The following is a 24,095-nucleotide window of genomic DNA, read 5'->3' as shown; positions in this document are numbered from 1 at the left end:
GTATGAAAGACATTATACTTACTGTTTTTTCAAGGCTTGAATTACTTAGATTTTTTTCATTTAGTCTGTTTTCGTTAAGGTTTCTTTGCCTTTGCAAAGAACTGCATGCTTCAACCCAGCGTAGTTATAAAGAGCTCAGGTTTGCTTTACTTTCAAGATTGCTTACTACAGATACTTTCTAACAAAAGAGGCATTGTTAAAAAGGTCAGAACAATTACTGTATATAAATCAGAGCGATTCCTCCCTCATGAAATGTCAAAGGTATAGTGTTTACCATAATCAAATTATGTAAATTCCAAGAACAATAAGCATAAGACATCCTGCCTGTAAACAGGTCTTCTTATTTCACAGTCCTTGTTTCTGTTGACCAGATCCTATCATCACCTACTCTTAGTTACTTCTCTAAGAAACTTGTTTTCTAGTGAAATTCTTAATGAGTTCTCTAGAGGTAGACATAAGCAAGTTTTTTTCCTGAGTAGCTCAGTTAAACAGTTTAGCTGTTTCTAAGGATTTTACTTGAATTCAACAATGAGATTTTTAGGGTCGCAAGTCTTTAGAACTTAGAGTCATTATTGTTTTTCTCAAATCAACAGTTGATCCAAATCTTTTCTTTAATTCATCCGTCAATCAGTAGGTGATCTGTACATCACTTATTTATAACTTTAGAAAGCATTGCACTCCTTTTTCTTTGAACTTTACCTTCCCAAAAGGAATTCTGATTCAGTTAGCTTTATTCTCTGAAAAGAAAAGTAACATGAAGTGGTTTTAAGTCATTCTAAGTAGTAAGAAAGAATCAGCTTGATGTTCAACATTAGCAATAGAGTTGACTGTAGTTTAAAAATTATCTCCCCTTTCATCATTCAACTAAAGCAAAATCCTTTATTGTCCTGACAAAGCCAACCCATTAGTTGGTTGCTTAGTCCTTCAACCTCAAATATTTGTAAAGCGAATCTGGACTTGGGTATTAATATTAAAAAAGAAAACTCAGAGTCTTTCTGCTCTTTAGGTAAACTACTGTGGCAACCCTGGTATCAAGGATCCTTCTTGTTTCATTTCCCTTTAATCAGAAGAGCTCATGACCCTTGTGTTGCTTTTGTTTTAAAATTAGAAAGCACATTAATAACTTTATCTAGGAAGACTTGCTTGAGGAGTTGCTTTCTTTTATTGCCAAGGAAAAACTTCATTTGTATCAGTCATATGGTTGGGAGAAGAAAGGCGAGAAATCGTTGACCTGAAGATATCAGGCATTTGTTGCCTGTTTTCTGGTTGTATATAACAATTATAAAAGACAGTCAACAATTCTGACTCATTAGTGCCTAGGCATTTGGGTCAAAACAGTGGGTGTTAAATATGACTGTGTCTTTAAACACACAGGGAGCTTTTAGGTCCATAGTAAGTCAGGATCCCCAGGCTAGGGCCTGGGCTTTATACAGCTCCCAGGAGAATGTTGTACACACCCATGTTCGGAGATGGCCTGGATGAGAGCCCCTTTTTCTGTGCCATGGTGAGCACCAAAACTCTTGGTCTAGTGGCCACCCCAGGGCAGCTGGCTCCTGGGGGCGTTACTATGACAATTTAGAATGCTCCTTGAGTTGTCCTTTGCCACTCGTTCTAGGAAAGAACACAGTAACAGTTCCCTGCACAGATGGTTGGAAGTGTCTTACACTGTTAGTCAATCAGAAAGCATCTGAGAAAATGCAGGAGGAGCAGTGAAATAGAAGCACTGAGATCACCTTCTATTTGTGTACTGTTGCCTTTTGGGTAGACGGCCTAGAGTCAGCGCAGCTGAAACATTCTCCTTCCGTCTTCTCGCTCCCACTGTTTCCTCCCTGACTGCTGGTGCATCTCCCTGCACTACTATTCAGTGTAGAGTAGATATTAATTGTCCTCACACAGAGCATAGTTAAATTAAAGACAAGGAACTTGGCTTTTTCAAAGACACTACTATTTTTTGGTATTTACAATTGTTTTATAAAGTGTAAGCGTAAGACTTCCCTGGTGGCACGTTGGTTAAGAATCCTCCTGCCAATGCAGGGGACACGGGTTCGAGCCCTGGTCTGGGAAGATCCTACATGCCGTGGAGCAACTAAGCCCATGTGCCACAACTATTGAGCCTGTGCTCTAGAGCCCGTGAGCCACAACTACTGAGGCTGTGTGCTGCAACTACTGAGCCCATGTGCTGCAACTCGTGAGGCCCATGTGCCTAGAGCCTGTGCTCTGCAACAAGAGAAGCCACCACAATGAGAAGCCCGCACACTGCAACGAAGAGTAGCCCCACTTGCCGCAACTAGAGAAAGCCCACACACAGCAACGAAGACCCAGCGCAGCCAAAAATAAATTAATTAATTAAAAAAATAAAAATAAAAAAGTGTAAGCATAAAAGAACCAGACAGTTCTTTTTCCAATTAGTGTACCAGAATACGACCACTGAAGTGTTTGCTCTCTTTTGTTACTGTCACTTTGTGTGTGTGTGTGTGTGTGTGTATGTGTTACGCGGGCTTCTCACTGTTGTGACCTCTCCCATTGCGGAGCACAGGCTCCGGACGCGCAGGCTCAGTGGCCATGGCCCACGGGCCTAGCCGCTTCGCGGCATGTGGGATCTTCCCGGACCGGGGCACGAACCCGTGTCCCCTGCATCGGCAGGCGGACTCTCAACCACTGTGCCACCAGGGAAGCCCTGTTTCTGTCAGTTTTGGAGAACATAAATTTATTTCAGTGACTTAACTGTTCAAAATGATTTTGGAAATATTCTTTGTAAGTTTTTGTAGATTAATCAGACTTCAACCCAAGATATTATCCAATCACGTATTTTTGGATAAAGTGTACAGTGTGTAACTTCCACAAACATTAAACCACTAGGCAGTTTTATTTCTTGTGAGAGGGGAGCTGTAGAGTGATAAACATGAATCCATATAGAGAAATACAAAAATCTCCTTGGCGTTGGTCATTCCTAACTTTAGGTGCATTGCTCTTTGAAGGCAAATGGTTGTCCTAGGAGTGCCATATGGGAGAGCCACTTTATGTGATTAGTCAGAAGGCTGGGAGGACCCTCCCACATCTGGCCTGGAGGCCTCCAAGACCCTAGGTAGGGCCTTTCCTACAGGACAGCTGCTTCTGAGTGTTATGATGATAGGAGGAGGGGGTGGGAAGATAGGAGCATCCTATCCTGCTGAGAAGGGGAAGGAGAAGCCATTAGGGTCTTCAGAACCCTACTGTGCCTCCCATATTATTTGCATCACTGGTAAAAAGTTTTCTACCAAGCTATGCTGTTGAAGTACACCCTTTATTATCAGAGGTTGTTTTGAGTACATCAGAAGGTCAGTAGTGCAGCTGAGCAGGTTCACAGACATAAACTCCCTAAACACAGATATGTTCGTGGCTTTATTTTTTTTTTGTCTGGCTTCATGCATTTTTAATTATTATTTTTGTATTTTATTGAAAATATTCATAATAAAATCCTTGGTTCACGTGACATGGGTAGGCTTGTTCTTTTTGTCTGTTTTGAGGTGTTCTGTTATTTTGAAAACAGCATAACATTGTGGTTAAGAGCTGAAACTTTGGAATCAGACCCTGGAAATTAATTTCCTCGTTCCAACCTTGACTGACCGTGCAACTTCGGCCAACTTACGCAATATCCCCAAGCTCCACCTTTCTCATTTGTAAAATGGGGACGCGAGGGGCTCCTACCTTATAGGGTGGTTGGGAGAATTAAATGAGAAAATCCATGTAAAGCATATATAAATACACCAGGACAGGGTATATTTTGACTTTCACTATTTTTCCCCAGGGATATCTGGGGATACTCTTGCACACTCTTATTTCATTATCTTGGTTCTCTCAAATCCTTTGTAGAAGAAGGCAGGTTATAAATAATAAATAATTGTGATTTTTTGTTCTTTATTTCCAAAGAAAGAATTTGAGATTGTTGATTTATAATATGGTGAATTATAGTGGCTCACACAAGGAATTCAGGTGGACACTAAATTTCTCTGGCAGTGATATTTCCTCTGGGAGGACATGACACTATAACAGGAAGTCAAATGATGATTTTTCTCTGCTGGTAATAATGTCAACTCTCATTTCTTAATGTGTCTAGAAGTGTTCTATGTGCTTATTCACTCTTTGCTGATGAAGAAGGCAGTATTCTCATTTGAAAACATATTATGTCACCATAGATATTTCCATTACTATATGTTTACTGTAATAAAGACATAGGATATGCGTGGCAGAGTTAAATGGCATGATCTAGAATCTGGAGGGGCCGTGAAGTTAATTTTGTGACTCTCACATCTGGTGGTAAGGTGCCATTGATTGAAATGTCTCTGGAGAATTTCATACATTTCACTACTGTGAAGTAAAAGATATTATAGGGAAGAGAGCAAAAGTTGCTTCCCAATAATTTATATTTTGCTGTATTTTTTCCTAAAAGATTATATTTATTCAGTCTTTAAACACTAAGGAGGTACCAAATCGTTGGCTAGCAGCTGGGAGTGTAAAGGTTAATTGTCATGGGCCTGTATTCTAGTTAGTCACAGTGTAATGGAAAGAAACACACATACCTCTTATGATTAGGGGGAAAAAAGTGTAAATGATGTAATGTAGGTATGCACATCTTATAATAGGACACTTCTTAAATTCACAAAAGCTAGTTCTGTTTTCTGATGAGGTCCCACTCTTTGACTTACAGTAGAGAGTTGAAAATACCTTTGTGTGTGGCCACAAAAGTCTGTGAGAGAATTTTAGAAGATGTGCCGGAGTGAAATGTCATACACTCGTTTAGTCCCCCCGCCTCGAAGGCAACAGTTTGGCATTTTCCAGACGTGTGTGAGCGTGTGGGTGGTATTTATTGTAATCTGAAGATTCTGAAATGTGTTGCTGTAGTTCTTTTTTTTTTCTCTGAAACCATTTGCTGATTTAGTGGTTGCTGTATCACCAAAGCTGAAGGGAAATTGATTGAGTTTGTATACCAACAACTTTCACCAAATGAATAAAAAAGGTTTTATGTGATTGGCCATAAAAGGTTTTATTTTTCCTTTTAAAAGAAGTCTGGTTTTTAAAAAATTGCACATGACTTATTTCTCCATAGTACATATTCAGTCTATTTTTATCTTCCCTTTAAGGCATGCTTAAGCTAAGGGATATGGCTTAGTACATATTGGTATTCTTTCTGTAATAGGATATGATAATAATTCTTGCATAATCAGGATTCTGTCTAGACTAGTGAAATTAAAATAGTGACAGAGCAAAAGGAGTGTCTGAAATAGAATGCTTTAGGAAACATTATTTTACCAGAAGATTGATGAAATTTGTGAATATGGAATGGTATTTTATATCAGTATTAAAGTTAAGGTCTCCATATGTAGAATGCCATGTTGACTTTTATATATTAATATTATTGTTATTTATCATTTTTGACTGACCTGTCAGAAGGTAAAGTGACATTTGTTTTAAATGTTTCAGTAGGGATAAAGAAAAGCCTCAAACATATAAAAAAGAGCACACGGTCCATCATCAGGAGGGGGAAAATAGTCACACTGCTTGCGTTTGGGGCTAAAATACAATCAATAAACATTATATGTTAGTAGGTGACTGATGACTAAGAAGGAAAACCAAACACTGGTCTTAAACCTCCGGAGTTTTGACCAACTAAAGCCAAATACTTAAATCTTTCTGGAGGTTTGCATTTGTTTAGTAAAATAATTTATTTCTCAAGTCATTTTTCTAAGTATGTTTCATTGAAAAAACTACCAAGGAACAATTTCAAACCAGGGATGGCTTTGAAAACCTGCTAAATCAGGGTTTCTACTTCTTCCTTTCCTCTTACCCCAGGAAGGACGTGGGGTCCCTCTTGGGACCAAGTTTGACTGAGTCAGTGGAGTCGCGGAGGATGAATGACTTCTCCCTTATCTCAGTATTCTGTAAATATTTGCTCAATTATTCTATGAAGCAGAGAAAGAATTTATTCTATAGCATTCAAATGAAGGACGAGCGTTTTGAATTATATGTGGCATAGAATTCCTACTCAGCCACACACCAGCTCTGCAATCTTTTTTTTATTATTATTTTTTATTTTTTTTATACAGCAGGTTCTTATTAGTCATAAGTTTCATACATATCAGTGTATACATGTCAATCCCAATCACTCAGTTCAGCACACCACACACACACACACCCCGCCACTTCTCCCCCGTGGTGTCCATATGTTTGTTCTCTACATCTGTGTCTCAATTTCTGCCCTGCAAACCGGTTCATCTGTACCATTTTTCTAGGTTCCACATATGTGCGTTAATATACAATATTTGTTTTTCTCTTTCTGACTTACTTCACTCTGTATGACAGTCTCTAGATCCATCCACGTCTCAACAAATGACCCAATTTCATTTCTTTTTATGGCTGAGTAATATTCCATTGTATACATGTACCACATCTTCTTTATCCATTCGTCTGTCGATGGGCATTTAGGTTGCTTCCATGACCTGGCTGTTGTAAATAGTGCTGCAGTGAACATTGGGGTGCATGTGTCTTCTTGAATTATGGTTTTCTCTGGGTATATGCCCAGTAGTGGGATTGCTGGATCATATGGTAATTCAATTTTTAGTTTTTTAAGGAACCTCCATACTGTTCTCCATAGTGGCTGTATCAATTTACATTCCCACCAACAGTGCAAGAGGGTTCCCTTTTCTCCACACCCTCTCCAGCATTTGTCGTTTGTAGATTTTCTGATGATGGCCATTCTGACTGGTGTGAGGTGATACCCCATTGTAGTTTTGATTTGCATTTCTTAATAATTAGTGATGTTGAGAAATGTCTATTTAGGTCTTCTGCCCATTTTTGGATTGGGTTGTTTGTTTTTTTAATATTGAGCTTCATGAGCTGTTTATATATTTTGGACATTAATCCTTTGTCAGTTGCTTCATTTGCAAATATTTTCTCCCATTCTGAGGGTTGTCTTTTCATCTGTATGGTTTCCTTTGCTGTGCAAAAGCTTTGAAGTTTCATTAGGTCCCATTTGTTTATTTTTGTTTTTATTTCCAGAACTCTAGGAGGTGGATCAAAAAAAGATCTTGCTGTGATTTATGTCAAAGAGTGTTCTTCCTAATGTTTTCCTCTAAGAGTTTTATAGTGTCCGGTCTTACATTTAGGTCTCTAATCCATTTTGAGTTTATTTTTGTATATGGTGTTAGGGAGTGTTCTAATTTCATTCTTTTACATGTAGCTGTCCAGTTTTCCCAACACCACTTATTGAAGAGACTGTCTTTTCTCCAACAGCTCTGTAATCTTGGGCAAAACTATTTACTATTTCTCAGTTTTCCCAACTATAAAATGGCATAATAATAGTACTGACTTCCTAAAGGCGTAGTGAGGATAAAAGGAATTAATCCATGTAAAGTCCTCAGCAGAGTGCCCATTCCCAAAAAAATACGGTGTTCTCAAAAAAATAGTATTACCTAATAATGACTATTTTAAAGTGTAATTCATTTATCCCAAGGTGAATTTTTGCACATTTCCTTTTAGTACATATTAAATTTGAAATAATAGTAAATATTCTTCCATTCTGAAGAGAGTTTGCAGTCCTTTGCCATGAATTATAGTAAATGACAATTGGATAAGATTGATTTAACTCTGCATCCGAGGTTGGATCTGTCGTTTCCAGCCTCCGCTTCAGAATTATTTCCTATGGGAACTTTATAGTCTTCATTTGAGAATCCTTGCAGCAATTTATATTCTCTTCATTCACATCTCATCAGCCACTGCTCTGTGGAACAAGACATAGGTAATAAGTGTGGAAATGACCCCGTAGAAATGTGTATTGGTTGCCCTTTCTCAAGTGAGAGATCAGGGATAGGCATAATATAAGAAAAGGACAGGGTGAGCCAGGTAGTTGAATCTGTTAAATATATCTATCTAGATTTAGATGGCAAAAGAGAATAAAAATGTTCCAAAACAACCATAAATTCAAATCCATATGCTTCCTTAGAGATCTGATTATGGTCCTCATTTCTCCCCCTGTAGGGGAGAAGGCTGATTTTGGATGACAGAGCCATTATTTACGGCAAGGACCAAGTGATAAATAAGCTTGGAGACTTGGAAGGGTCTGAACCTTACTAATGCCCTACCTTCCCTTTCCCTGCTTGATGCCTAGGCTGAAGCTACACTGACCAAGTCTATACCCTGTGCTAATTTCACATTTTGGGGATGTTGGCTGTGTGTTCTCTTCCTGAGGCAGCCAGCCATTTGATTCTATTGTGGGTACCAGAGTATTAAAATTCAGAAGCTTGTGGTAGCTGGTAGATTAATTTGGGAGCGAGGGTGCTATTCATTTTAGTTTTTTGAACATAAATAGTGTAACACATTATCTTGGGTATAAATGGTGTCCACAAGTATTTATTGACTTGAATTAGTGGCTGATCAACAGCATTATTTGTGTTTGCATTAAATCTAGGTGTCACTGTATTTTCAATGCAAGTTCTATAGACAGTGTGAGGTCTTCTGTTCCTTTGTGGACCAAAGAAAATTCAAGTTTCATTTCTTGGTCTCTCTTTTTGTGTTTTGGATTATAGGTTTATAAGAGCATAAAATATTAAGCCTTCTAATGAATGGTTACCACTCAGAATGGTGTCCTTGTATAATGTTTATTAAATACTATGACACAAAACATGAAAAAAAATCTTAGGTACAAATACACAAAACACATTGTCACATGTTTTCTTTTAGTGTACTTTTTTCTACTTTTTAAAATAATGATATCACTGATATAGAAGCTTATTCTTTTCAAAGTTAATTTTTTGCTTGCATATATATTTATGTTTTCTGCTTTTGCACTTGCCTCTTTGCCAGTTTTGTCCGAAGTGAAGCAAATGTTTATTGTCTTGGGTTCTCTCCTAAATTATATCCGCAGTTTTGATGTCAAATGAAAGACCTAATAAGTTTTGAGTTTAACTCTTAGGATGAAGAGCAGCTAGAAAAGTAATGAGTCCTTACATATGAAATAATTTTCAAAATATTAAACTTCTTTTCTCTTGTAGTGAGAGATTTTTCTTGAGGCTGAATAGAAATGGGCTTCCCAAAGCCCCAGATAAACCAGAACGACAGTGCTCTCTCTTTGTGGTAAGTGGATCTTGTTTTATCCAGGAGGCAGATTCTTTCTTAAGTACTTTATCTTATTTAAGAGAAATAAGTTATTGTGAGAGAACAGAGTAGATTTGCTTAAACTTTGTAAATAGATTCCCCCAAATCTGAATACCAGCATTCACAGTCACACCTTTGTCCCTTAGTGTATATTAGAGCCTGTCACACTATGGCCAAAGCCCAATGGTGATAGGGCTCAGTGTGGCAGGTGGTATTTAGTATGTACTTAATAAGTGTTTAAAGAATGAGTAAGTGAGAGACTGAAATAAGCATGGGCTTTCCTTTTAAGTCTTATTTGACATCATAGACTTACAGTAAAGTTGATTGTAGTGATATTTTAGAACAGGATTTGAACTTTATGCTTCTGCTACAGAAATTCCATTAAGAATGTCTATGTTTATCTTTGTCTTTCTTCTGTTATTTGTGAAGATTATGTGCTACGTATGCCTTTTAAATGCCTCTGCATAAATTATGAGTTCTAAAATGACCAGACTTTGTTTTTTGCTAGGATTTGGGTAGCAGTGAGCTAAGAAGGGACATCTACATCACCGTGCACATCATCCGAATTGGTAGGTATGATACTTGGTGTGACAGGAGCACGACAGGGAGAATTGCTGAGAGGTCTCTATGTAGTTGTGATTTATGTGATGTCTAGGTCAGAAAGAAGTCAAGGCCACATTTGAATCGAGTAATTACAGAATTTGGGAATTGTTCTGTAATTCTGTAATCGAGTAATTACAGAATTTGGGATATGAAAGTCTGGTCTCCCCAGACTTTCATATCACCATAAATAGATTTTGTTCTCTCTCCGTATAAGTCATTAGTTAGTTTGTTGTGTTTCATTTTGTTTTATTGGACTCTCTAAACATATTTGATTCAAGCACTTGGTATTTGTTTTTTTTTATTCTAATTTCTGTTAACAGCATAAATTAAACTTCTAGGAGCTGGATTTCCTACAGGTTTTTGAAACCAATTGGCATTTTCCAAAGTACAGAAGGCTGCAGAGCATTATTACAGAAAGTGCTATAAGAAAAGAGTTATGAAATACTGAAAACTTTGCATATATTTTTCACTTGTATAATTTCATCAGCTTATTAAAGGGTCTGAGAAGTCCTACAGGGAAATATAAAAATGCTTCTCTAATTTTGTTGACCCTAGCTTTCTCCAAATTTGATTTGACTGTGGAAACATTTATATGATGTAACATTTATTAACATCTTGCAGAACACACTTTGAGTGTTCTACAGTGAACTTGCACATCAGAGCCAAAATGTGGTCACCAGTTTTTACACATATAAGGCATCTAAAAGCAAGCATTTTATGGCAGAGGAACTATATGGTGTAGCCTACATCATTTTTCCATTACAGCTAACCAGCCGATACTGGAAATTGGTTCCCGCTTCCTCATTAACTGTGCTACATGACTTGCTGGGGATACTTCTGCAGGATCGTGATGTCTCACCATGCGGTCCTGCACAGTGATCTTTATTTTTATAGTTTTTTATTTTATGCACATGATAACCACATTGTGCATTGAGAGAGACTATAAAACATGTCATTTCAACATAGATTTTCTAAGTATTTTTTCTCATAAAAATCTGTTCTGAAAACCCATTTCATTTTATCCTGTTTTTATATTTGAGGGACAATAGAAATAAATAAAAAAGTAAATGGTTTTTGGTTTTGTTTTAATTTCCTTTTTATAGATGACTATGGGGTGGGGTGGAAATTGGAAAGAATCTTTCAAAACGTTGGAAAAGTTGTAATGCGTGTTGCTGTGTATTTATGAGATAAAGCCTCTGTTCCCAGGATGGCAGGGGTGCAGTTTATGTAATTCTTTGTGTTTTTTAAAAATTTATTCAAATTTATAATAGCAATTGTTAATGTAAAATGTGGTTCTGGATATCTTCATGTAAACATTGCTAAAATTTGAATATAATCTTCTACAGCATTGAGAAAAAAAGTAAACCACTTTAGCTTTCAGAACTTTTAAAAAGGTATCTATAGGTTTTTGGTGGTAGAAACACACACGGTAGAGTGACCACATGCCCTGCTTGCCCATGGCCTGGGCAACTCTGTCCTTCACTCCCAGGATAGAGCTGAGGAAACCACTTCACAGTATTACCCATCACAGGGCTGCCTTTCAAATACCTGGCATTTGATTTTGTATTTTTTACTAAGATTTTTATGATCATTAAGTCATCAGAATGAATGTTGAATTAGAAATTATCTACCCTCCTTCCCTGAGCTTTGGTCAAATTAATTCTTTATTGACATTACTACAAAGACTTGTCTGATGATTACTCCATAAGACTGAAGGTAAGAAACTCTAAGAAAGACTAAGACTTAGTCTGCTGCAGTGAAATTAAGGAGTGGAAGATTCTTGTCCATCAGGGACAGATACCTCTTAATTTTTCTAGAGTATTCCTCGTACTGTTTAATGGGAAAAGGGCATGCTGACCCTCACTGGCTGCAGAGAGCAGGAAGTAATAGCACCTGCCTCAGAATTTAAGCCCTGATCTTTGATTGGAAAGAAGGGGAGGAAACAAAGAGAAATAAATAGTTTCCCCACGCCAGATTCGTGAATAACTGTATGATTTCTATTCAGCAGTGATTAGTTCAACTTACATCAAACCAATGGCCATTCATAACTCTGAAGGACAGACTTGAACATTAATATTTACATCATTTACTTATCGGCTCAACAAACGTAGGAGGTCTTTCACCACCATTCATTTGTACCCACCACGCCTTTCAATAAATTTAGGAATGGCTATCCCTGTCTGAACACGAATAGTCATTCCTGGCTTTCACCGTAAAACAAAAGCATCTCGGGGCTTCCCTGGTGGCGCAGTGGTTGAGAGTCCGCCTGCCGATGCAGGGGACACGGGTTCGTGCCCCGGTCCAGGAAGATCCCACATGCCACGGAGCGGCTGAGCCCGTGAGCCATGGCCGCTGAGCCTGTGCGTCGAAGCCTGTGCTCCACAACGGGACGAGCCACAACAGTGAGAGGCCCTCATACTGCGATTAAAAAAAAAAAAAAAGCATCTCTAACCTATTTTCTACCGCCAGGAACACCCATCCCTCTTTATCAGTATATTAGTAATTATTGGAGCTGTCAGCATATTCATCCAACCAGTAGCCCTAGCTGTATGACTAACAGCTAATATTACGGCCAGGCACCTACTAACTCATTTAATCGGAGGAGCAACGCTAGCCCTAATAATCGTTAGTTCTACTACAATCTTCATTACATTTATTATTCTTATTTTGCTTACTATTCTTGAATTCACAGTAGTCAAGTTTACGTATTAACCCTATTAGTAAGCCTTTACCTACATGGTAATACCTAATGACCCACCAAAACCATGCATGTCACGTAGTAAACGCCAGCTCCTGACCCCAGAGGAGCCCTCTCGGCTCTTATAGTATCCGATCTAGCATATGAATCCATTTTAGCTCAACATTCGTATTATCCTTAGGCCTGTTAACCAATATATTAATAATATATCAATGATGACAAGACATCATCCAAGAAAATATGTTTCAAGGCTATCACACATCAATCATCCAAAAGGGACTTCGATAGGGAAAAATCCATTATTTCAGAGGTCCTCTTTTTACTGGTATCTTCTGTGCTTTTTATCACCTTAAGTGGTATTCCAGCTTTTATTTATAAGCATTTCTCTAAAGATGATATATTGCAGAGGCAATTCTCCTTTATCACTGAAGAATGAAAGCTAAATTGGATGTTGCCATTCCTTTTTTTTTTTTTTTTCTATTTAACATTGGATTTGGGGAGTGCTAGAGTCATGCAGATGTGCTCTTGGAGAATTTCACTCAGATGGAAACAACTTACGGATCCGTTACCAAGCATCTGGAAACAGACTTACAGACTTTTTTCATTATTTTTCCTCACATTAACTTGCTATATTACAGCTCCAGTGTGTTTTTTGCTTTCAGTCTTCAAAATAACCCACTGGTAATTAAATGCAATGATAAATTAAAACAGTATCTCAACCACACATTTAAAAATGTCTAACAAGTTAAACAAGTTGAAACTGTGTCAGAGTAAAAAACATCCCTGGAGATTTCAGCCTGGGTACGGAGTCAGGAAAGAGCGTGCTCATTTGATCACCTGTGCTTACTTGCTATACCTTCAGGGAATCTCAAACTGCTTCCTTTCAAAGGTGAAATATTTGAAAAGGTTTTTAAATATGGCAATTTTAAAAAGTAGAAAATGAGATAGGCACCACTACTGCCTTTTTTGATGTGAGCCTCCTGGGATGCCTTCATGAATGCTTGGGGGAAGGTACCCAGACATAGGCTCAGCTCCCATCTTCATGTTTTATAGATAACAGCTGATGGCCAGAGTTTACGCTGCGTGACCTTGGGCATGCTAGGTGGTTGGAGGGGAGAGTCCAGAGCTGAAGCAACATCTTCAGTTGCCCCAAAGCTGTGTCTTTTCCATCACCCAGTTACATTTTATATGGCCTACTTTATAGCTATATGTATCTCTATTTAAGGTGGATTAATCAAACAGCTCCTTGGGCCATATGTGCTTTTTAATTGAACAGGTCGGATGGGGGCAGGAGAAAAAAAGAATGCCTGTAGTGTTCAGTACCGGCGACCCTTTGGCTGTGCGGTTCTTAGCATTGCTGACCTGCTGACAGGAGAGACAAAAGATGACCTCATCCTGAAAGTGTACATGTAAGAAGCTTGCACGGGCTGGGGGCTGGGGTGGGCGCAGAGGTACATGGGGACCCTACGTGGCGAATCCTGTTTTTCGTGGGTAATGGAAGAGCCAGGGATGGGTTGCGTTCATTCCTCAAAAACTCAATAATCTGTAGGTTCCCTGCAAGTGAGCCCACAAATCAACGTTTGCCTGTCAGAGGAATTATGAAATCAAGAACCAGAAAATACAGACAGTTTATCAGTTGGGTGGACCATCTACTGCATAGAGTACTTCCCGTGAATTTAAAGCCTAACATGTCTTTACCCTCAGAGAGTTCATTTGTCCTTGGAAAATGGAAATCGTTTTTAATATAAATTAATTAGAATTAGGAAAAGGAAGTTCAGGTCAGGTGATCTCCCTCTTACTTCGTGTATTATTAGTTTGCTAGGGCTGTCCTAACAAAGCAGCGTAAACAGTGAGGCTTAAACCACAGGAATTCATTGTCTCACAGTGATGGAGGCCACAGATCCTGGATCAAGGTGTTGACTACATTGATTCCTTCTGAGGGCTGTGAGGGGAGAATCTGTCCCCTGCCTCTCTCTCCTAGTTTCCGGTGACTTGTAGATGCGTCACCTGATCTCTGGCTTCATCATCACATGGCTCTCTCCCTGCTTGTGCGTCTGTTTCGGTGTCCAAATTTCCCCTTTTTATAAGGACACAGTTATATGGGGTTAGGGCCCACCCTAACGACCTAATTTTAACTTTATTAACTGTGTGAAGACCCTATTTCCAAATAAGGTCCTCAGAATGTGGGTTAGGACTTACATCGTCTTTTGAGGGTCAGTGGGAACAGACACAGTTCAGCTCAAACACTCACTTAATGTATTCCAAATCCTAAGTTTTTAAAAATGCACATGGTTTTGGATCACCCCACCCTGAGCACCTCCCCATAGGACTGAAAATTGAGAGGTGACACACAGTGACATCCTCAGAGCAGACCCATGGGGGGCTGAAGGATGGGGGATCTGCTCTCCACATTCCTGATTTGAGGACCACACGGCTGACCTCCTCTGAGCGAGCTTGCTTTAGCTTTCTGTTCTGGCTGTTGAGTCGATGTATCCAGTGTGTGCCAATAGTTTTTCCATATGTGGAGGGAACGCACGTGGCGCACTGCCTGTGGGACATATACTTCAAATTGCTTTTTGACCACAGCTGCAGGGTTTCATGGATTTATCCATCCTCTACCCAGTGCCCCTGGGACCCATGCCACACATTTGCTAATTAGTTGACAAAGATTTGCTTACAGCCTGTGGTTTAGGACTGGAAACTCTCTTTATCTCTTTTAAGAGCAATAAAATCTGTGACCTTGATTTTAAACTTGAAAACTTCTAGTGAAACTAGTGGGTAGTAAAGCACGCTATTCTTTTTATCATATGGTCGGGCTTAAATCCATGATAATCCCCTTTCTAAACTCTACGGATGTTCATAAAACATAATTTAATTGCAATAATACTAATGATAATAGCCACCATTTACTTTGTGCTAACTACATGCAAGGAACCGTGTTAAGCACTTTGCATGTGTCATGTCACTTTATCCTCATGACAAACCCATGAAGCATTTGCTGTTGGCTCTGTTTCCACATAAGGGAAGAGAGAGGCTAAATAACACCCAAAGTCACCTGGCTAATCAGAACAGGAACCAGATGTGAAGTCAGGACTGTCTGACTCAGAACCTGAGCTCTCATGTTATGAGGTTGTATGTTTCCTGGTGTTATTTCACACCACTGTCTAGTGATGTGACAGTGATGCTGTTAGCTGGCATTGCTTTTCAAGAAAACTAAAATTCCTTACAAGCACAGTCTCAGTGTTTCTTAGAGCGATCTTTCCAGGTGTGGGTAGCAAGTGTTGGATTTATCTCGCTACTGGGAAAACTGAGGGACCTGAAGTTCCATGCATCCCCTTTGATTATGCAGCCAGCAAAGGAAGACACATAAATTCCAGTTCTGTGATAGACACGCCCATAAAAATAAATTGTACTGCTCTTTGTGGTTGTTATTGTCTGTTTTTTCATAAATATCAAATAAGGTTTGGGGTTGTTCTTGCTGCAAGAGAGATCCCTTAAAAATTCCAGTTCAGCAAATTACAAATCTGTTCCAGGGAGGATGCTAGGCAGTCAAAACAGTCATTGTAGATTAAGAAGAAACTACGAATATAGTGAAACATTTTAGGGAAGTGCCTGTTAGAAACAAATTGGAAGAAATTTCTATTTGTTAAGGTGACCGAATCCCTAGCCCATCTAGGACTCAAAACAGAGAACAATAACAAATACCTCATTGGAGCCCGGAAGATATTTCAGTCACATACTTTAGGAGCTTTTATTTTATTAGGAGTTTTGTAGGTTAAAAGCATGACTTCTGAAGTTATGACTTATCTATCTAATAAGAAGCAAACCATCTTTCTCCCTTCCCAACTGAGTTGAACTAAGAAAACTGGGGACAGAATGTAGTACATGGCAATTTTGTATCTTACAACTGGGCAGGTGGAATGGTTTCATTTCATCTTAATTTTCCAGCCTTCTAAGAGTCAGTGGTCTGTTTGGTATCCTACTGTTAACTGGTTCAAAAACAGCCTCCATCCTGTTCATCCTGGAAAAGCTGATAGTGATGAAATAAATAAATATGTAAACAGATTGTGAATTATTGGCTATAGACAAGGTTGTGAGGAAAAGGAGTCTATACTCTGGGACATTTTGATTGATAGTGTATAGAACCTTTGGTATTCAGGACTCTTGGGAGGGAGCCTTTGTGGCTAATGAAAGATAGTAGTGAATTCACAAACACATCCAGATAAGAGAGGCTTTCCCTAGCCTAATTGGGGGAGGCCCAGCAGTAAGGAGATAGCAGACCCAGATATTTACGAACCATCAGGAGTTACCAGTCAGAGGGAGATCCATCCAGTCATTCATGCAGCTGGTATTTTTTAAGCACCCACAATGTTCAAAGTACTCAAGGGAACACAGATATCTACCAGTCCTAGATTCAATCCTCAAGAACCTTTAGTGTCTCCTAGGTGAATGTACCATGGATACAAAGATAGCATGAGTCAGTGACTGACAAGAGCTGAAAGACCAAGGTACAGATGGTTGTCAGAGTGAGAAGATGGAGAGATGCCTTTTGGCCTACAAGTGGAAAATCTGGAAGGGTTACCTTAATTACCCTTTGGTAAATCCTGCCAGCCTTTTGCCAGTGCCAGTTGTGTTAACCTCAATTGCATTTTGCTTGATTAGTTGCATTTTGATGCTAGCCAACTTGGTCATGATATAATAGGTGGAGACTCGCTAATGAGAATTAACATTTTTTGAGCATTTACTATATGCCAGGCATTATCCTAAGCCCAAGCTTGTTTAGTGTTCTAGTATTTTACCCCCATTTCACAGATGAACAAATCAAGGCACAGAGAGAGTAAATAACTCCCCAAAGAACATAACTCAGTTAATAGTGAGGATTCGAATCCAGGGAGTCAGACTCTTAGTCAGTACTTCCTTCCAGTGTATGCATTGTTCCCTGAGACTGGGGGAATGGGGAGCTCTCATAATCTGAATTGTTCATCCCAGCCACTTCTGGCATGAAGTAGTTGGTCATGCATTACCGGAAATGGTCATTCCTGCTCATCTTGAGGCAACTATGCCAAAACTGACAGTCACTTGCAGTGGGTTGTTGAGGTCTACAAGGAGGTTTCAGGAAGTACATTATAGTGGTTATCACAAAAAGGGCAGGTGTGCTAGCAAGGTCATCTCATGCATCATCAAAACTTAACAGAGTGGTCATGTTTTCATAGGTGTAATACAGAGAGTGAGTGGTACCAAATCCACGAGAACATCATCAAGAAGTTGAATGCGCGTTATAATTTGACTGGCTCCAACGCAGGTGAGTAAATAGACCTGGCTGAGTCCCTACACTTTTCATTTCAGGTGCTTTCTTTTATTTGTCTGTGAAGAAGAAAACGATCAGCGCTTTGTTTTTTTCTCTACTCCCTAAAAATGCTCAGTCAGCATTCTGGTATGTCTCCTTTTTCTACGATAGGCTTGTAGCTGTAACTCTAAAAAATATATTCTGTTGTGGTTTGAATCAAGGTAGAGTATCTGCATTTGCTCTATAGTACCATGTCTTGGGACCTCCAAGTTGTTACTGATTGCTAAAACCCAAAGGACAAATATGCCTGATTTCATGACTGCTGTGTGGAATGGGTTTGATAAACAGGAATTTTTGTCAGTAAGGTCCAGGGCAAACATGCTTCACTGCCTATAGCTGCAGTTTTATGTATAGAAAAATGTGTGCATGCCTGTCCAGCAGGAACTGAAATGTACTATAGCATTATAAGTTATATATAATACATTATGTGTCACATAGTCTTATACTAGTAATATACTATAGATTGTATTATATTATATAGCATATCTAGATTATATAGTATATAGAGTGATGTCTTAAAGTTTGATCAGTAGACAAAAACTTGGTGACTATTGTTTGCTCCCTATCCCACCTTCAAACCCATGTTGAAGCAAAATAAACTATGCAGTTGTGTGCTTTAATTACATAAAGAAACCTCAAATCAAATTAGCTGGTATTTGAACTGAATGCATTGCTTTTTGTGGCTGATTTTTAAAGTCCCCTGAATACAGATATTTGTGTGATAGTCCCACTTGCCTGGCAATTAGAAGAACCTGAGTTTAAATTTAGACCACCTTTTTTTCAGACCTGTGCACATCTTGCCAGGCCAAAACAACCCACAAAGAAAAAGTAACTGCAGACAGAAACTTTGTGGTTCGGTCCCATGAGAGCCATAAGTATCCACAGCTCACACGTGGCAGCGCTTCAGGCCGCAGTGAATGGTGAGGTCAGTTTTTTCTTCCCTCTCCCAAGAGCTGGGGAGGTAACTTGGCTTTTCTTTGATTCACACGAAGTCCTACATCTACCACTAAATAAACAGAAGACTTGCACTTACTGTTGAAGGCAGAGGAGTCTCTGAAGGACCAGGAGATTTTAGTAGTGACTATAACATGAAATAATACGAATACTTCAGAAACTGCTATGTACACTTGTCTTCACTTTTTCTGTGAAAGAATTAAAATAGTGCTTATTGTGTAGGGACCAAATGATTTATCTTAAATGTGCCTTCAATAAGATGGTAGGGCTGCTGCTTTTTAAAAACTTACCTTGCCAAATTCATTGGCAAACTTCTAGCCAAATCCATTAGTTTTGTTCAGACCTTTTGGTGTTTCTTGATACCGTGAACTATATCATGAACTGTATTCTGTACCTGTGCTGTCCACTTTGATAGGCACCAGCCACCTGTGGCCATTGAGCATGAGACAGGCTACTACAGCACTGGGACTGAGGCGTGCAGTAATTGTAAATTACATACTCGATTTTGAAGACTTGATACATATAAAATGAACATAAACATCCCTTTAATAATTTTTATGTTCGTTATATGTTCAGAGATAACATTGTGGATATATTGGTTTGAATAAAATATATTACTGAAGTTAATTTTGTTTCTACTTTTTAATATGGCTACTAGAAAATGTTTAATTTCATAGGTGGCTCATCTCATAGTTCAGTTATGCAGTGCTGCTCTCATATCATAGTTCAGTTATGCAGTGCTGCTCTAGACTTGATTTAAAGAGTTTTCTTTTTGAGTTCTTTTGATGCCTCACAAACATTCATTATGCCTTGCTCCTTTCCTCTGCCCACTAACTTTGGGTGGAGAAGTCTATAACCATTGTATATCTTTTTCTTTCTCCCCATGAGTCCCATTACTCTTAATTTGCTTGCATTTGCCTCCTATGTGAATAAATAAATATAAAACTAACCCTGACCTTCTGACTTTTCCCATATATTCCCTTCCCTCCTTACCATCATTGATTCAGTCTTGACTAAGCAGGGTGTGTTGGCCTCCTCCAATATACTTCTTTCCAAACTCCTTGTCAACTCCCAAGCCTTTCCTCTTTCCGATATGCCTTAAAATCCTTCTGTTATTGGGTCATTTGCATATATCATTGTCCAGACCGAGGTGATACCCAGTTGCCTCTTGAATCATGGTGAATTACTCAATGACGGGCTTTGACTTATACGTCCATATAGATTCCCTTAACATAACTGACCCTGTATCCCATGAGATCAGGATACCAGTCAAGCCAAAGCATAAATTTCTCTCTACTTACATATGGGAGTCATCTCAGAGAGTATAGCCCCAAGAGCTTTGCCTCTGGAAGTGGGATATCCTAAGTTTGAATCAAGTTTTACTGGGATAATAGTAGTGTCTTCCTCTAAGGGTTATTGGAAGGATTAAAAGAGAAAACATATGCAAAGCATGTAGCACAGCACTTGATACATAATAAGTGTCTATTCAATGTTAACTATTATTATTTTTTACTTACTTTGGAGTAATCATCTAGAATATTCTACCCCTTCCTCTTTAGTCAAGTCTCCTTGTTTCATTTTCTCAGATTGGATCCTGATTTGATCTTCTAAATGGAGACTTTGAGAATAATGCAGCTGGATTATTGACAGGTTGAACCATTGAACTGACCCTTTCTACTCTGTGTTTCTAACATCTCATCGGTGCCCAGTTGACTGCTAACATCTCTTCCCAGGTCTTCCTTCTGATTACATAGATTAACTCCAGGAAGGAAGGGCAGCACATTCTATTTCCTTGGAAAGTCCTCCGAGTGCTTAGACATGCTCCACGTGTTCCATGTGCTTTGTCACTTTTATTGACCAACTACCTGACCACTTATTCTTCCTGGAATCCTGTGTGAGGCTACCATAAAGTGAGATCCAAGCCATGTTATTCCCTGGGTGTTACCTGTTGTGTTTGCAGCCATTGTGCTGAAATGAAAAACTACTTGTGCATCTTTGGAAAGCGTAAAAGAAACCGTTAGACTGTAGAGCCCTGTCTACCAGGTTTCCTCTCCTTTTGGCAGAATCAGTCCTCCATTTTGCTGCCTACCGTTTGATGCTTAGATTTCTCGGCAGCCGAATGTATACTCTTTATCCTTGGCTTTTACTGCAAAGCCCCGTCTGCTCTCCTGTCCTTAAGACCCACCCCACCCGTCTCCATCCTCCTCCTTTCAAGCCTGAGTTCCAGCCAGCGGCATGCAGCCAGCATCTACCTGCATTGTATTCCTTTGGTCTCCTCCTGGTCTCTTCTAGCTCTCTCAAGGCAAGGCAAACCCAGCCCTAAGCTTCATCACTCCAGAATACTGCTCCAGAGAGAGAAAGCTCAGAAAGAAACTTTTAAAAATTAATAAATTAGCCCTTTACTCTTTCCATTTAAGTTTCCACTCTTCAGTCTTGGTGGGTCATTGTTCTGTTGTCACCTGTCTTGAGGGAAGGCAGTTATAAAAACAGCAGATAGGGTTTTAGGAGCTGCTCGGCTTTACTATTGAAAGGGAGGCATCTGATAGCTTACTTAAGGGGGAGGCAAGGGTATACAAAATTAAAGTTGGAAATTGGGGTGCCTGATGTTTAAACTATCACAGTGGTGAGATACGTTGACATTTTCTCCTTGGACCATGGAGTAGTCGATTAAATGGAAACAGTGCAGTCAAAGAGAATTTTCAAGAGAATTGAGTTCACTCAACAAACTATTGTTTTTTCCCTGCTTTCCTCCTGCTGTTATTTGGTCAGTGTACTAAAAAAAGAAAAAAATAACAACTTTGAAATCAGTTTTAGAATCAAATTCTACCACCTACTTTCCAGGCCTTTTATACTTCATTGATGTCCTCCTATCTCCTGGAGTTGTAATCTTGTCATTTTAATAGATAAAAGGATTTGTCTAGATAACTGGGTTTTTTCCCTCTAACCTAAGACTTATGTAGCGAAGGTACATTAACCACTATCTTTATTGAGATTAGAAACTGGGAGAAAATTTCAAGTGATTCGTTTAATTTTTAAATATAAAAATATAATTGAATTAACAAATCTGTATGGTTAGATTTAGTTACGTTCGGTAATTCGAAATTTCCAAAGTTGTACTCTGTGGGAATTTTAAAATCCAAAAATCATATTGTGAGAGTTTGAAATTCTAAAAATAGTCATTAAAATGAGCCTGGTTTAGGTTTGTCCAGCAACTTGTTATTGTAAACATCACCTCTGATAGACGTTAGCAATCGAATTCTAGGAATGTGAAATAAGACTGAGCCGGTGTGATTTACTGAGACACATTCGGTTCTGCGACTTGAAATAAATTGTGTAAAAATCCTTGGCTCCTGTTCAGTATGTACTAAGAGAAAATTCAGAATCTTTTCATGTTATCTGTGTGTTTATGAAATCCTATTTCCTGTAGTTTGCACATGTAACTTACAACTAGCAGAAATCATATTTGCTAATCAGGTCAGTTTCTACAATCTGCTTTTCGCCTTAGCAACGTGAGTGTTGTGGTTTCATTCCTGCCGAGACTGTACATTTTAACCCCCACGGAAGGTTAAAAGGAGTTACCTGGATAAGGAGCCCACACATAGAAGGAGGGCAGTTTGACTCTGTGGAGGAAGCGAACAGTGTTCTTTATTTAGCTGAGGTGAAAGGAGGCTTTTGAGAGAGTTAGACTGCATTTGGGGGATTGAGCATCACATAGTCAGGTGGTCGTTTAATTCAATAGTATTGAACTGGTGTAATTCTTAAAGATTGTGTCAATGCTCCTGATTTTTTTTAATAAATTTATTTATTCATTTATTTATCTTTGGCTGCGTTGGGTCTTTGTTGCTGAGCACAGACTTTCTCTAGTTGCGGTGAGTGCGGGCTACTCTTGGTTGCGGTGCGCAGGCTTCTCATTGTGGTGGCTTCTCTTGTTGTGGAGTGCAGGCTCTAGGCTCACAGCCTTCAGTAGTTGTAGCGTATGGGCTCAGTAGTTGTGGCAGGCAGGCTCTAGAGCACTGGCTCAGTAGTTGCACACGGGCTTAGTTGCTCTGCGGCATGTGGGATCTTCCCAGACCAGGGCTCGAACCTGTGTCCCCTGCACTGGCAGGTGGATTCTTAACCACTGCGTGACCAGGGAAGTCCAATACTCCTGATTTTTGAACACCACCTTTAGAAACTTTGCTTTCTAATATTGTTTAAAGAAAACTGGTACTTATTGGCACCACCTATTGGCTAGACATATAGTGTGTGGTCTTTTTGCTCACTTTTGGAATTTTGTAGTTATTAAACCATGCTCTCTTTTTTATTCTTTTAGAGTTTTTAATTTTCAATTAATTTTACTTTCAGAAAAGTTGCAAGAATAGTACAAAGAATTCCTAATTTCTCAAAGGTTAACATTTTACTATAGTTGCTTATCCTTCTCTCTCTCTTTCTGTGCACGCACACACACACACACACATGCTTTATATATATATGTATATATGTGTGTATAATTATATATCTGTGTATATTATATAGACTCTTTATATAGTAATTTAATATTACTTAATTAGTATAATTCTTAAGGGATGCATTAATGCCCCTGATGTTTATATATATATGTATATACATACACATACAGACACATATACATATATATACTTGTACATACATATATATCACACTTATATACATTTTTCTCCACCTGAACTATTTGAGAACAAATTGCAGGAATTATTCCTCCTACCCCTGCTTACTCCGTGGCACGGCAATATAACCACAGTACAGTGATCAAAATCAGGAAGGTAACAGTGATATAATACTCTTATCTAATCTGTAGATCTCATTCAGGTTTTGGCAATTTTCTCAATGTCCTTTATAACAAAACAAACTCAAGCTGTGTTGCATGCAGTTGTCACACCTTTTTAGTTTCCTTTAAACCATTCTCTTTTAATGACAGTGAACAAAAAAGATATAGTTGAGAATATGATATTAAAATATGCTTTAAGATATTTGCAAAGCTGCATGCAGTACTTTAAAAAAAACACGCAAATTCAAACCCAAATTATAAGCTAATGGAAGTATTGATTAGAGCCTAATTTTATTCTCTAAATTACTTATATTTTGCTAATTTAGATATAATCACTAGCAATACTGTTTGGAAGATTTGCTGCATAGAAAAAATTTGCAGTTTATAACAAGTATTTCAGTAAATTAAAAGAATCAGATATTACATTACATTCAAATATGCTGTGCTCTCTATATATTTTTAAAAGTTATTTTTAGGCAGTGGTTTACTATATGCTTCATGTCTTGAAAAAATTGCAAGTAAGTAATAATAGCTACAGTAGAAAGCAAACAAACAAACAACCTTTTTAACCTTGACAT

At 38.6% G+C, this 24,095-nt stretch overlaps 1 protein-coding gene across 2 annotated transcripts in view; it reads left to right on the top strand.

The window, feature by feature from the left end:
• DOCK4 (dedicator of cytokinesis 4) overlaps positions 1 to 24,095 on the top strand; it is a 482,641-nt gene that overhangs the window by 249,457 nt on the left and 209,089 nt on the right. For both annotated transcript variants that reach the window (XM_060020742.1, XM_060020741.1), the window contains exons 9-12: positions 9,027 to 9,108; positions 9,638 to 9,698; positions 13,707 to 13,839; positions 17,644 to 17,732. In XM_060020742.1, the coding sequence (XP_059876725.1) occupies positions 9,027 to 9,108; positions 9,638 to 9,698; positions 13,707 to 13,839; positions 17,644 to 17,732 (365 nt within the window). The remainder of the gene's footprint in view (positions 1 to 9,026; positions 9,109 to 9,637; positions 9,699 to 13,706; positions 13,840 to 17,643; positions 17,733 to 24,095) is intronic.

Source organism: Delphinus delphis, chromosome 9 (assembly GCF_949987515.2).
Source record: "Delphinus delphis chromosome 9, mDelDel1.2, whole genome shotgun sequence".
NCBI classification, from domain to species: Eukaryota; Metazoa; Chordata; class Mammalia; order Artiodactyla; family Delphinidae; genus Delphinus; species Delphinus delphis.
The sequence above is the reverse complement of the archived record's forward strand: the minus strand, read 5'-3'. Positions and strand labels throughout refer to the sequence as shown.